We start from the raw sequence: 14,283 nt of genomic DNA on the forward strand, positions 1-14,283 counted from the left end.
TTTCTCTTGAATTTCTCTAGTGCTTCCAAAATGCACTCAAAAATAAATTAAATAATTTGCTTCATACTTAATGTTATTTTTTTTGTGTGTGAAGAAAGAAATATTAGTTTAAAATTTGTCTCACAGGGAAATAACTTTAAACAAAATATATGTTCAGTGACAAATCAGTATTATAGTTACATAATATTACATAATCACCCATACTTGGAAAATTTGTCTTAAATATTATATAGGAAATTAATAAGCTAAGTATTATACATATTATATACAGTTTTTCAAACATACAGTCTTCAAAATAAACGCATCTTTGAGTTACTTCATCCAGCACCATGTTGGGAGGACACGTGGGGATGCATCCTTCCACTCTTAAAAACAAAAACAAACAAAAAAACCCAATTATTATTAACTAGTGGAACAGTGCTTTCTGGATGAACCATTCTATTTTAGGAAACACTATTTATCTGTAAAGTGTTTATGAATAGAGAGCCTTCTTCTATATCTCATCACCTCAGGGTATTCTTTCAAACTGTCATTGCCATGATTTCCATTTTCGCACAAATCTAAGCTAAAGCACAGGCTCCACTATACTCAGTTTTTGAAATGAACAGTGGCAGGTTTGATGGTAAATGTTATCAATTAGGAAATTACAAACATTTTTTGCACACCAGAAGTATTCCAAATGCCACTTTTATCAGCCTTACCACAACTTCCAGTCTAGCCAAAAAAGCACAGTGGGTACAGAAAAGTAAAAGGCAAGGACAAATGCGGCTGTTGCAATGCCATAATAAAAAAGTAGGGACAGGACTACGTGACACAAACTGATCATCTCCTCTCTTTGCTAATACTCTGTAATATCCTCTAGCTTGGAAGTTATTAATATACTAGTAATTCCAGACACTGATGGCAGCAACTGTCATGTAACAATACCAATTTCACGTAGCTCCCACAGCATTTTTATTTTTTTCTTCATTTATTTCCTTGTATAAAATCATAGGCCTGCTATACTGTGCCTATACCTGGTTCCACAAATGCTTATTATGATGTATATAGCCATTATTCCATTATCCATGCTTTTCCATAAAAAAAAAAAAAACAGATACTTACTTTGGGACTGCCTGACAGTTCTTTCCCAAAGGGTCTCTGCACGTCTTGAAACAAGGGCTTGTACAGGCATCATAACGCCACTCACATGCAGAATGGGGTAGAAACTGAAATTTGACATCTGAAAAACAACCACAACAGTTATTCTCCCACACTTACAGAAACACACACGCATACATATCAGTAAAATGCATGCTTAAAGGTTCACTGCAAGTCTAAATCCTTTACTGTTTCCATCTGTATTCTCTATGAAGGAAAAACATTTCATGACTGTTAAAGTCTTTAAGGCACAGAGGAACAGCTTGTGTTAGTGCACAGTATAGTAAATAGCACTGAATATGCAACCTATTTTCCTTTTTGCAATATACACTACATTATCCTTGCTTAATACATATTACAATCACTTTAAATCAAGGCCAGGCAAGCTCAGGGCTGTTGCTTTTTAAGTTGTAAAAATTGCATCAACAACTGCATTAACAACTATATTTTTGATCATTCATAAAAAATGTGAAACCAGCATGATGTTGATTCTGTACAATTGAGGAAACTAACTCTTGGAGAATGTCTTACAGATATTCTCCCCTTCCAAATGCTAAGGAATTCTTCCTGCATTTATAGAAGCTACTCCTCTATCGTTATTAACTTTCTTAATAAAAATAATTCTCCTAAATCAAAACTATAAATCAAATTCAAATACACTCATGCCCTTCTTAAAGTAGAAAAGTGTATGTTGCCATCTAGTGTTATCCTTTAGCAGTCCTCTACCCAAGACTCATTGCTCTTAGAAACATAACTTTTTCTAGAGTAGCAAACGTATCCACAAAGTTTTCATAAATAACTAAGCACACTTTACTGAACACATCTGTGACTCCTTCTGGTGAAAGTCATGTCAGTCATAGAATCATAGAATCATAGAATGCTTAGGGTTGGAAGGGACCTCTAGAGATCATCTAGTCCAACCCCCCTGCATATGCAGGGACACCTAGAGCACGTGGCACAGGACTGCATCCAAGCGGGTTTGGAAGATCTCCAGAGAAGGAGACTCCACAACCTCTCTGGGCAGCCTGTTCCAGTGCTCTGTCACCTTCACTGTTAAGAAATTTTTCCTTAAGTTCCTATGGAATTTTTGATGTTTCAGTTTCCGGCCATTTCCTCTAGTCCTATCAGTGGCCACCACTGAAAAGAGACCATGACCGTCCTCTGCACTCCCTCCCTTGAGGTATTTATATACACTGATTAGATCCCCTCTCAGCCTTCTCTTCTCCAGGCTGAACAGGCCCAGCTCCCTCAGCCTCTCCTCATAGGGCAGATGTTCCAGGCCCCTGATCATCCTTGTGGCCCTGCGCTGGACTCTCTCCAGCAGCTCCACATCCCTCTTGTCCTGTGGAGCCCAGAACTGGACACAATACTCCAGATGCGGCCTCACCAGGGCTGAGTAGAGGGGCAGGATCACCTCCCTTGACCTGCTAGAGATGCTCTTCTTAATGCAGCCCAGGATTCCATTAGCCTTCTTGGCCACGAGGGCACACTGCTGCCTCATGGTCAACTTATCATCCACCATGACACCCAGGTCTTTCTCACCCAGTCCTTCCAATTGAACAGAGGAAGCCACGATCCTGTACGTTTGTTGATATGATGCATGGGGCTCTGTAGCCTTTTTTCAGAGTTGTAAGGTTTGGGGACAAACCAGAAGGATGTACGAGACTGAACACATCAGAGAGCAACGACGTAGGCAACCCCTAACTGCAATAATGACCAGCAATACCAGTATATCCTCATGGAATCTGGGAAATCTCATTCCTCAGACCACCCTAGATTGAATACTGGTAAATATGCCAGACACTTAACTTCAACTCTTACCACAAACCTCTCTTAATTATAAGAGAAGTTTCATGCACAATGAAGGAAACAATCTTGTATGAGATACCACAAACTGATGAAAAACGCTATTTTCTCAATTTAGCAGAACAGAAATCCTGGATTAACACTGTGGTGGTGTTAATATACTTTCTCCCACTCTTCAAATACTTAAGTCCCTCTAAAACAATTGCCACGTTTCCCTCGAGCACTCCTACAGACTAAGTTCACAGGATTTCCAAGTGTTGCATGCCTTTATTTATTTATTTGTTTGTTTGTTTATTTTGTGGAAAGCCATAGCATTTGCTGTGTGGTTGATAAACAACTCTCATGCAGGAACTGACAAAGTCATTGTGTCTGCAACTTTTGTTCTCTGCTTCTCCAGAAAGAGGGAAAAGAGTGCTGAATATATTCCATGAACTGTTTTCCAGTATCTCAAAAGTTTTGAATGGGGTTCAGTATTTCCCCCTGGGGAAGTCAAGGCTGTCCACTGTTTTGGGAAGCAGCTTCTCCAGGATTAGGGGAATGGCAGTTCAACTGCTCACGATACAGCAAGTTCTCACTATAGACAGCATCACTTGCAGAAGGCCCAGGCAGATCACAGAGCAAGCTGGCCAAATGTGCTAGCCAGTGTAAAACGAAATGCAGCAAGATGCAGCTCCTGCTAAAACAGCTCCCTTTTCTTAAACTGGTGGAAATACTCTTTTCACTGTAGGTACCAGTTTCAGGCTAACCATGATCCCAGACAAACCTCAGCTCTGCTGTTCCTGCTGTACTTTACTCCCATGACAAAGACCAGAGCCGAGAAACTGTGGACTTCACCAGGACCATGGCACAAACTCCATTTCATGCTCCCCATTTTTTTAATACTTTAACTCCCCTGGCAGGCAACAGTAAGAGGAGCTCGCGGTGCGCGACGCAGCCGCCCGCTTCTCTCACAAGCCAGGAATGATGCTTGGTTTGCCGACCCCGAGTCAAGCTGCCTGCACGGAGCATGTGTTCCTCACAAGGATTCGTCACGGCATTTGGAAATAGCCCTGTGTCTCCTGGTGAAATCTATCGGCGTTTCTCTTCTCCTCGGTGACATAACAAATCCTTAACAAAATGGTAAATTATGCCCTGGATGACGGGCGTTCCAGCCCGCCTGCCAACTGAACCCAAACTGCTCTTACCTAGGAGGAGCTGAGCATGCAGCGCGCCAGGGCACTGCAGAAAGTCACTCTGCAAACGCAGGCGTTCAGCTCGCCGGGCACAAATACGCTGCAAAGATCCCACCCGGCCCCGTGCCTGTGCTCCAACAGCAGAGAAGCATTTGCTTCCCTACAATTCACAATTTGCATTCTTCCTGTCTTTCAAAGTCAATCCTGCGGTAATATGAATAGTTACCACTTTCAAATGAAGAGTTTGCTTTTTATCACTAAGAAACCTTTGCTGGGCCACAGCAACATTTCTTACTAGCTTAGCTGCTGTTTTGTTGACACTTCTACTATTCACGGCTCCTCTCTTATCCTTTTTTTTTTTTACCTTGCAAGGAGAAAATTTGCCACTGACAGAATCTACATAGTATGAATAATTCTGCACATGCCCTATTAAAAAAATACTTAAAAAAATACTAAAATGTGAACTCTATTGAACCTATCAAATAGTTACATTTACAACAGTTATACTTAAAATATATTATCTCAACTAGTCACTTCAAAGAAAAAAGGCTTCACTCATTTAAAAAAATCAAAATTCAAATGAAGCATTTTAGTTGACTCAAAAAACATGAAAAAATGGAGTATTTTTCATTTCGATGTGACACTTTTGTTGTTTTTCCTAGAAATTTCAAAGATTTTAGAAGGATAAAAATTCACTTTAGAATTATCTCTATTTATAACAGCAGCAAGACACTGCTTAGTAACTTAGATTACCTCCTTCCTCAGTTACAAGTTTAGAAACATGAAATCCTATCTAGCCACTTACATATACACTCTACCAGCAAACTCTGCTCATGACTTTAAGTTCCTGCAATGAGAAATGGACGCAAGTATCACTGAAAAAAATAAATTTCATGCCTAGACAAAACACTGCCAAACGCCAAATATATTTATCTACCTCTCAAACACTTCTGCTTTGGGTTCCCATGATGATGTTAGCTGATCATACTCTTGTTGCACGACCAATTAATCTCCTGTTTATTTACACAAAAAAGGGGGTCAAAAGTTTGTGTTTGTGGTAAAAGCTGCTCAGCATTATAGTGCTACAGCAACTTCAGTGTGAGTACAAGAGCTACTGAGCAGATGTGTGTAGCAACATACCTAGGATTTGCAGGTATCCAGCAGCTGCTCAGCATTATCTAGGACCAGGCCCCTTGTCATGATCACTTGGCCTGGTGAGCAGGAGAGCTCAAATGAAACTCGAGAGTAACCCATTCCAAGCAAAATGTGACATTTTAGCACATGAATTCTACTGAGGGAAATTAGTATGAGTAAATTAAGTTAAGCTGGTCCATTACAACATGAATAAACTTTTCTAAACAGGAAAGATGCCTCTCTCAAAAAGGTTTTCATAAAAAAATCTAATTCATTTTCACTTTTATACCATTTTTATTCCTGAATTTGTTTCAAATAATTAAGATTCGGGCATTAAAATCAACCAGAAAGGTCCTATATCAGATGCAAACCTTGACAAATTTTCTCTGAGCACCATGCGTGTATTTTCTGCACATGAAACAAATCAAATTTTTACTTTAGCAGAAAATTCTCAGTGGTACAGGCCTTATTTTACAACAAATTAGTTACTAAAGGATATAACTAACATTATTAAGAACTTTGCCACAGAATTTACACAGGATTTATGGCAGGTCCCTTGTTTTTTTTAATAATATATAAAAAATTAACTTGTGATGATGATAAAAAAAATAAGGTACATTATGGTGATTCTATGAAAGGTAAAAAGTAGCTAGCTGGAGCCCATTCTGAAAAATAAAAGTATATAAATCTTCCACCAAATCCTTGAAAAGATCATCAGTTGCCTACTTTCACCGATTTCCCAACAATTTCAAAAACAAATTAATCACTCTTACATGACATTTCATCTCTGCACTTGTTTGTGACTCAGTATATTCTTTCTCGTCTGCATGTATACCAGTTCAGTGCACAAAACGTATTTCCTTGTGAACATGTGTACCCTAGATATTCAATTTCTATCATCAAGCATTCATAACAAACATAACAAACATTTGTAGCAACAGGACAGCAAACAAATCTGAGCATAAGAAAAACAATTTAAAAATTGAGGTGACTATTCATGGAAAATACTTGCAGTGTTAGCCCATCATATCTGTGTAATTTATAGCCAACGTATTTCAATATGACTGTATTTCTTGCTATGAAAGTGGAAAAAGTGACTCGTCATCTGACTTTAAACAAACATGTATCTATTGCTGTGGCGATCAGGTCATGTAAAATTCTTCCTTTTGAACGTGCGTCACAGAGCATGAAGAAGTCTCATGAGGAGCTTTCTGGCCAAGGGGATTTACTGGGGCTATTATTCTGCTCCCGATAGTTATCCTCTGATTCCGCAGGAATAGCTGTTCCCGGTTTAAGAGTTTCTGATCTGATATGCAAAGCATTTACAATAGTCAGCAGGAAACTCAATCTGCTTTTGCCTGGGCACTCTGGAGCTGGTGTAACTTTTCCATTAACTTAAACAAATGCTGCCGTATTTTTAGACCATGTAATTACCCTATATCAGCAGGCTGGGCCCTGTGAAAGCACACTGGAGAAAGATTCAAGCCCAATGTTTCTCTGCTTATAAAACTCTGAAACTCAAGCCCTCGGATGTGGTGATTAATGAAATGCCTCTTGAGCATTTGATCTGACCCCACTTGCTGAGGCAAATTGTTTTAGTTTTCCATTGGCATAGATAGGATTTTTGGGTGTAATGACTGGAAGGCAAAGACTTCACACTAAAAAGACATACCACTCTGTGTTAATGGATGACCACTGAGAATTAGAACATGTTTTAACCTTCTTCATTCCTCCTTCAAAGATAAAAGACCAGAGAGCTATTTTTATGTCCAAGAAAAAGATCTTTGCTTGAAATGCTGTTCGAACATAGTGGTAAAAGCACCAGCTCTGTACTTCGGCTGTTCAAAATCTCAACAGCTCTGGGATTACAAGCATTTGTCAAGAGGCAACAGGCATTTGGCAATGACAAAATCTGTCATTCTTCTGAAGTTGGAGCGTGCCAGTCAACAGCTGCATTAGGCTGTCATCATAATGCACCGCAGAACATCGGCAGATTCACAATGCCACCATTAACACTTTAATTCAATGTTTTGATAACATGAAGCTCCATGAGGCACAGTTGGCCTCTTCTGTCATAGAAGTCAGTGCCTGTTCCAAATTTCTCTGTGCTAGTAATTCATAACGGTGACTATAAAAGATGGCCAGGTGATGCTTTGTTTGTTACAATATTTTCTTTTTTCCTTCTACTTCCGTTACCCTGATAAATCAATTAGCAATGCGTTTAGAAGTATACCACAATAAAAAGTCTTACCACATAAATAATAAATATTTTGTAGTGTTTTGGAAATTTATACTCCACACAGAGGCAAGTGTAGGTGTCACTGAGAAACACAAATAGCATATAAATGTGTTTTATGTAACTGATGCATCAATGCAATGCATAATCTCCTTTGTTTTATTTTATAGACCAATATAAAATCTTATTCTATATGCCGCTTTCATTTTAGCACATAGCTCCCAAATACTTATGAATAAGTCAAAACAATTATTCTGTTACTTTTCCTTACTACTTCAAAAAAGGAAAAAAACATTAACTAGTGGACTATTTTAATGGGTGTTTTTTGTTGCCAGTTGTTCTAGAAGCAATTTCTAGATCCATATCCTCAGAAGGCTTCATATCCCCTGTATTTCTCTCTCTCATGTCTCCGTGGAATATATCTACAGAAACAGGAATCTCTCAGGTACTTAGGGACAGTCTCATGGCAGTCTGCACTGTGTATACAACAGTCCTTAACTGCCCAAGAGTCATCCAAGAAAGGACGCACGGATCCTCAGGGAGAGATCTGCATCTCCATTTACCTGGCACCTGAAACACTAAGGTGTGATACTGCAGTAGGCAGAGCCTCCAGAGTGGGCATGTGGATACAGGTCAAGGTCTTTTTCAGGAGAAACGTAAGGTCTGAGAAGCGTAATCTATACATACTGCCCATTGCACGGGATGGCACGACCTCTCAGAGATGGAATAACCAAGCTTGAAGTGAGAATCCAGTGATTCTGGATTCTCAGAATAGTTTTTTCTCCATACTCTCTTAGAAGCTGTATTCACTTCTTTTCTGTTCCCTTCACGAATCCATTATTTGTTGGCATCAATGTCCTACACCTTAAGAATTTCCACAGCCAATATTGTCCACAAAGCACAAGGCTATTCAATCCCAAAACCAGTTGACCAATACAGAAGCCATGTGTCAAAGTATTTAACAGCTTTGTGACATGAAAACAGAATCTAGTCCTCACTACATAGTTCAGGGAAAAAGATTTTGAGCCTGACCGTCACAGATTATGCACTGCTCACAATTATTTTGGATGAGAGGTAAGTAATTCAACTCTGAAAAAAATCAATACAAAGTAGATTATACTTTCACTGAGAGCAAACTGCTGCTCATAAAATACCTGTTTAATTACCTACCTGCAAGTTTAAAAAGGGTTGACAGTCTGAACTCCTCTGTATGATGGTACTTCAGAAGCTCAACTGAAGAGGCTGAAATGTGGATGAAGTATCCTGGTTTTGCAAATGACTCAAAAGAACTGTATCCTGAAATCCATGTATTTTTGTGAATGGCAAAGGTAGATTTGTTGTGAAACTCTTCACTTTTTTCCCATTTAGAAAGAACAAGAGAATTATTGGAGGACAACTGTAGAAAATAATTTGGTCTCTCCGCTGTTTCAAATGAAACCAAGTTGGAATCTGAAAAAAATACAAAGAACTCATTGACTTTCTGAAATACAACGACCTAGGCTCACCCTGATATAACACTGCTGATACTAGTAGCATGAGCAATGCAAACCAGCACTGGCATTATTAGTGAAAACAGTCCAATCTTAATCTTGTAAATAAATATATTATATAGGAAGTTCAGAATGCTACATTCTAATGGTTTCACTGACAAGCTGGATATTTAACTTTCTAAATGCTGTGCTAATTGCAACTGTGTTGACAGCATATTATGACATTTACCCAGACCAGAATGAGGGAATATGGCCTAGCAGACGAGCAGAACTTCAGTTTACAACTTTCATTATCCAATTTAATTAACCTTCATGTAACTAGTTTTATCACACTTGGCATCAGGAATTTATACTTCAAGAGATCATCCTTTCTTTAAAATTAAATTACAAAAACCATGTATTTTGCATTCAGCTTACAGCTTTCTGTCTTCATTTCTAAGCAGTCAGTTCTATAGCCTTTCCCTAAAGAACTTCAACAGCATGGTCTTTTTTCTGGCAAATGTACCCACATGATATGTTACCCTTAAAACTGTACTGTTGATTTCAAGCAAGCCCTTGTAGGATCAATTGCATCTTGGCAGATCTTGAGCCTGTTGCAGGCATCTGTTGCTCACAGAATTCCTCCTTTCAGTTTGCTGCAAACTCTGCTATTCTGTTTAAAATAGCCATCAAACTACTGTAAAAAATCAACTATGCCTCCAGAGCCTGGATAGCATTTCTTAAAAAAAATAGAGAACAAAGTCTCTATTAAACAGATATTGAAGCATACTTTTGTTTAACACTTCTGTTTTCTCAGCATAAATACATTTACTTGGACAGTCAGTACAATTTTTAACACTTGCCACCTAGCCAACTAATACAGTAGTACCCCAAAATTCCAATATTCTATGATTTGTCTAAAGCTAATAAAATCTTTCATCTTTCTGATGTAAAACAAAACCAAATTTGTAGTACTTGGGTTAACATACAAAACAACAAGTACATAGATGCATGAAAGAAGACATGAACATGATAAATATTGCATTGATTTTACAAACTCCTCTATGACCAGATGATGAAATGTCATCCTCTTAAAAGTGGACTGTGAGGCAGAGATCCCACTCGCCAGATTAAATTCCGAGAGAGACATTTGGTGTGGGACTAGAGCTGGAAAACCAACCTTCCCTTTCCAAACCTAAAGTGAATGCAATGCTCAAATGTCTCAAAACTATGACTAATAAAAGAAATCTGGCTCTGGATATTCTGTTACACACTTTCTTGTGTAAGAAGATAATAACATCACAGATCACATCCTTACCATTTTTCAGCTATCATTTTTTTCAACTACACAGGGACAGGCTGTCCAAAGACCTGACCAGGAGACTCTCTGGGCTGCAAAACCATATTGAAACTCAAGTACTTTATGAGTAGTAAAATTTGGTATGCACCTAACTCCTGCATAATCAATGTAACAATGTGCTGAATGTATTACTGTAAGCCTTCTCTACCTACCTGAAGGGATACAATATTTTTGTCTGCTGAATAAGCTACACATTCCTTCAATGGAAACCTCAGTTATGACTTGAAGGAGATGAGACGTATTTGCAGCACATACCACTATGCAGGTCAGACTACAGCCAGTGGCTATCTCTGTACAGGTCAGCAGGATTAAGGGATGGTGGTGAACAGCATGGGCTAGAGAACACTCTTCTTGTGTCAGTCTTCTCCCTTTCTTCCCCACCTTTTAGCTCAGCCATAGGAAAGATGAGGGGGACAAAACTTACCTGGAGCATAAGGCTACAACGCTCTTTTCTGTCCTTTGGGAGTCTTTTTTGAGAGGGGAAGAGATGCTTTTCAACTAAAAGTATTCCTGCCTTTTATAAAGCTACCATCATCTAATTAAAGCCAACCAAATGGAAAACTAGGCAGACACCTTTAAGCTTCAGAACCATCTGACAAATATATAGAAAAGTTTTTTTTATTTGGTCTGGGTCTATCCTTAGATGAAGGCTTGTGTCCACAAGCAGAATATGTTCTACCTTACTTAAGCTTCTAGCTTACAATAACCTTACCATGTGCTCTGGGTTTATAGAGTCCTGAAGTCAGCATAAAGTTCACTGTATGTCCAGGAACAATATCTTCTGTTCTCACAGGGAAAACAAAACCATTCCCCAGTTCCACTGCCACTGCAAATTCTCCATCCAAATAGCTGACCAGTTTGTAGGGGCCTTTTCCCAGAGCTGTTGAGAAAAAAAAAAAAAACAAAATTACCTTTTATGTCAAATACCAAAAATGTCTGAGCTCTAGATATTATGATACCACACATAATGACACAAGAGTTCTAGGTACCATGCACTAAATTGCAGTGACAACCAGAATAAAGCCAAACTGTTTTAGAAAACTCTTGTTCTGAAAACAGTGCCAAATATCTAGTTTCAATTCACAAGATTCATGATTAGCTTCTCCTTTTCCTCCCTGCTTCTGATGCACTTGTGTTTCACAGTCATTTCATAAAGTTAGCTGAGCCCTCAGAATTTCGCGTGGACAGGTAGCCAAGTAATTTGATCTATAGGTAAACAGAGTTATAAAGAATATATTGGGATGTCTCTAAATTGCTTTTTTGTATGCTTGACCTGAATATGCATTTTTTACTACTATTTAAAACCATTTTTATTAATGTCCAAAGTGTGAAGAATTTTGCACGGAATAAGAGCTTGTTGGCATCAAAAAAAAAAAAAAAAAACATCTGTGACCAGTGAAACACTCCAGCCCACATAATGCTGGAGAAGTGGGACATAAAGAAATTGGCTAAATAAACACAGGAATGTACATGTTTTGTTTATAAACAACAAAGGCAAAAGCAAGTGATACAATGATTTTCAGAAATCTCTCAATGCCACACATACTTGGTTTGTTTCAGTTACAGTGTAGCACAGTATTTTACAGATCATTGTCAAACACCATGTGGAACGACCTTTGTAACCTTCTCTGTTAAAATCAGACATATTAGACTAGACCTGGGGAACTCTCTTCACTCCAGTTTTACACGCAAACCAGAACACAGCCAGCGGTCCGCTGGGCTAGAAATAATCTCAAACTTCTCAGATGCAGCTAATCCTATCCTAATCCTGACATTGGCTCAAATGAGTTAAAAAATTGAGATCAATTTGCAACCACATGCTGCTTTTCCTAGTTTTGCAGCTCTCCCTAACCTTAAGGGTCATTGCCAGTCTGGAAATCCTCAGGGGGGCTACACATTGGATTCTGGTGGCATGAATGAACAGTCCAGTGAGGACACAAGCCCATGCCAGCTTCAGGTCAAGCAGAAGGACACAGGGAGGTGAAAAACATCTAAAAATTACTTTAAAATATTTTGTTCTGGAGGAGATTTTGTACATTAAAGTCTTAGATCTCAGACCTTTCCAAACCATGAGAAATCACAACTACCAGTCGAGAATTTCTCCCTCCCCAAAACAAAAGGCTTCTGCTTCTGGTTTATGTGCAATTGGAAACACTTTGCTTGTACTTCATGACAAAATTACTCTGAAAAAGTCCAAGGCAGCTTCTTAGCTGTCTCCAAAGCTAACTAATTTTTGGCTATGCTTCTGTATCCAAGGTAGAGAAGAAAACCTTCAGCCTTGCAATGACTTTCTGCTCTACTGAAATATCCTATGTTGAATACTGATGAGCTAGACAACCATGCTTGTTACATGGTAGTAACACGCACAAATCTCTACTCTTCAGACTAATTTCTGTCAGTGATAATTCAATAATAAGTAAAACTAATACCACACTTCAAAAGTTTACTTCTTAATATCTAACTTCAATCTGTCGTAGCTGCAGTAAGATTACCTGGTGTCAGGCTGTATTTCATTTACAAAACAAAAGAATCCAAAAAGGAAATGTAAGACCAGAGTAATCTCTTACATTCAATTGGACTTCTTTTAAAAAAATAAAACTTTAAGACTGGCTACCTAAGCAACTTGATACCAATCAAAATCTTTTCAAAAATTTGTACCCCAAAGACAGTAAATTTCTTGGGCACATATTCTGGAGCTGACACATGGTACACAAGCCTCTTCTAACTTAGATTCATTTCCTCTCCAAGATTCTTCCTGGGGTGAGTTGTTGCCAAATAGAGTCAAATACAAGACCAAAATAGCACACATCATCTATCCAGACAGCTGGCTTCTAACAAGTTTGACAAAAACAGTTAAAAAATAGTAGAAGTCCTGATCATTATTCAAAACAGACTGCTTTACATAGTAATATCTATGCTATATCTAACTATGCAGACACTCTCAATAACTTTAAAATAGCCTGAATTTTAAAATAGTCTGAATACTGACTGCAGTGTTACCACAGCAATACAGAGCCCAGGGTAGATTAAACGACTTAAGTTTTACTCAACCTTGGACCAGTTTACCAAGGCTTTACTCACCTTGGACCAGTTTGGCACCTCTCTGAAATTCATTCTTACACAGCTGCAATCATAGAATGCTTAAGTTTGGAAGGGACCTCTAGAGGTCATCTAGTCCAATGACTGTCACTTAGATTTTAAAGCAAGGTGGGCATACCTAAATGAATAGCCTTTCCCTAATCTGAAAAAGTCAAAATATAATTTACAGCCAGCTCCCTCTGCGGGCTGCACAGGAAAACATAACTGGTTTGACAGAACCATCAGTATCAACACTGGAGTGCAATATTCCTTACGCAAGATGTGTCGCTAATATGACTGGGTTGAATATTCTTTTAATCATTTAATGATTTATTGATGACCCATAAAAGCAAGGCAGCTGGATTAAATATATATTAATGAGAAAGGGCCACAATTAAAATTAAAAAGGTCAAGAAATTAAAAGCTTTCAGAAAAGCAAAATAAACCAGTAATATGGAATCTTGGTTATTCAAATAATATTATCATTTGCAGCTATTTCATCAACACATTTTTTACAGAGTATTAAGAGTTATATACAGAATATAAAGATTCTGTTGATGCCTTATCAGCTCCTTTCAGACTTACCTTTATTGAAATACTCACAGTCATAAGCTAAAAAAGACAAAAAAAAGAAATTTAGCTGCAGGTGTTCTGAAGCACTGAAAAACCCAGCTAAGCACGTTTTCCATTACCCCTTACTGCTGAAGTTGGCCACATTAGATGGTACACACACATTTATTCATTTGCCAAATACTTATTACTTTAAATAAAATGTTAATTTAAATTACACTAATTTTAATAAAGTATTTTTCTTTAGTAGCAATCACTAAGACAGATATCCATACCTACATAGATAAAGATACAGATATAAGGTTGTCTTTTTGTGAC

At 38.1% G+C, this 14,283-nt stretch overlaps 1 protein-coding gene across 1 annotated transcript in view; it reads right to left on the minus strand.

Moving 5' to 3' along the window:
- The window catches only part of OTOG (otogelin), an 87,832-nt gene that overhangs the window by 27,216 nt on the left and 46,333 nt on the right, over positions 1-14,283 (minus strand). The window contains 5 exon segments of the mRNA XM_088533854.1: positions 286-365; positions 1,105-1,222; positions 8,659-8,937; positions 11,030-11,197; positions 13,981-14,007. Of these exon segments, the coding sequence (XP_088389980.1) occupies positions 286-365; positions 1,105-1,222; positions 8,659-8,937; positions 11,030-11,197; positions 13,981-14,007 (672 nt within the window).

Source organism: Tinamus guttatus, unplaced genomic scaffold (genome assembly GCF_059628265.1).
Source record: "Tinamus guttatus ecotype Peru unplaced genomic scaffold, ASM5962826v1 Tinamus_guttatus_pri_ptg000524l, whole genome shotgun sequence".
NCBI classification, from domain to species: Eukaryota; Metazoa; Chordata; class Aves; order Tinamiformes; family Tinamidae; genus Tinamus; species Tinamus guttatus.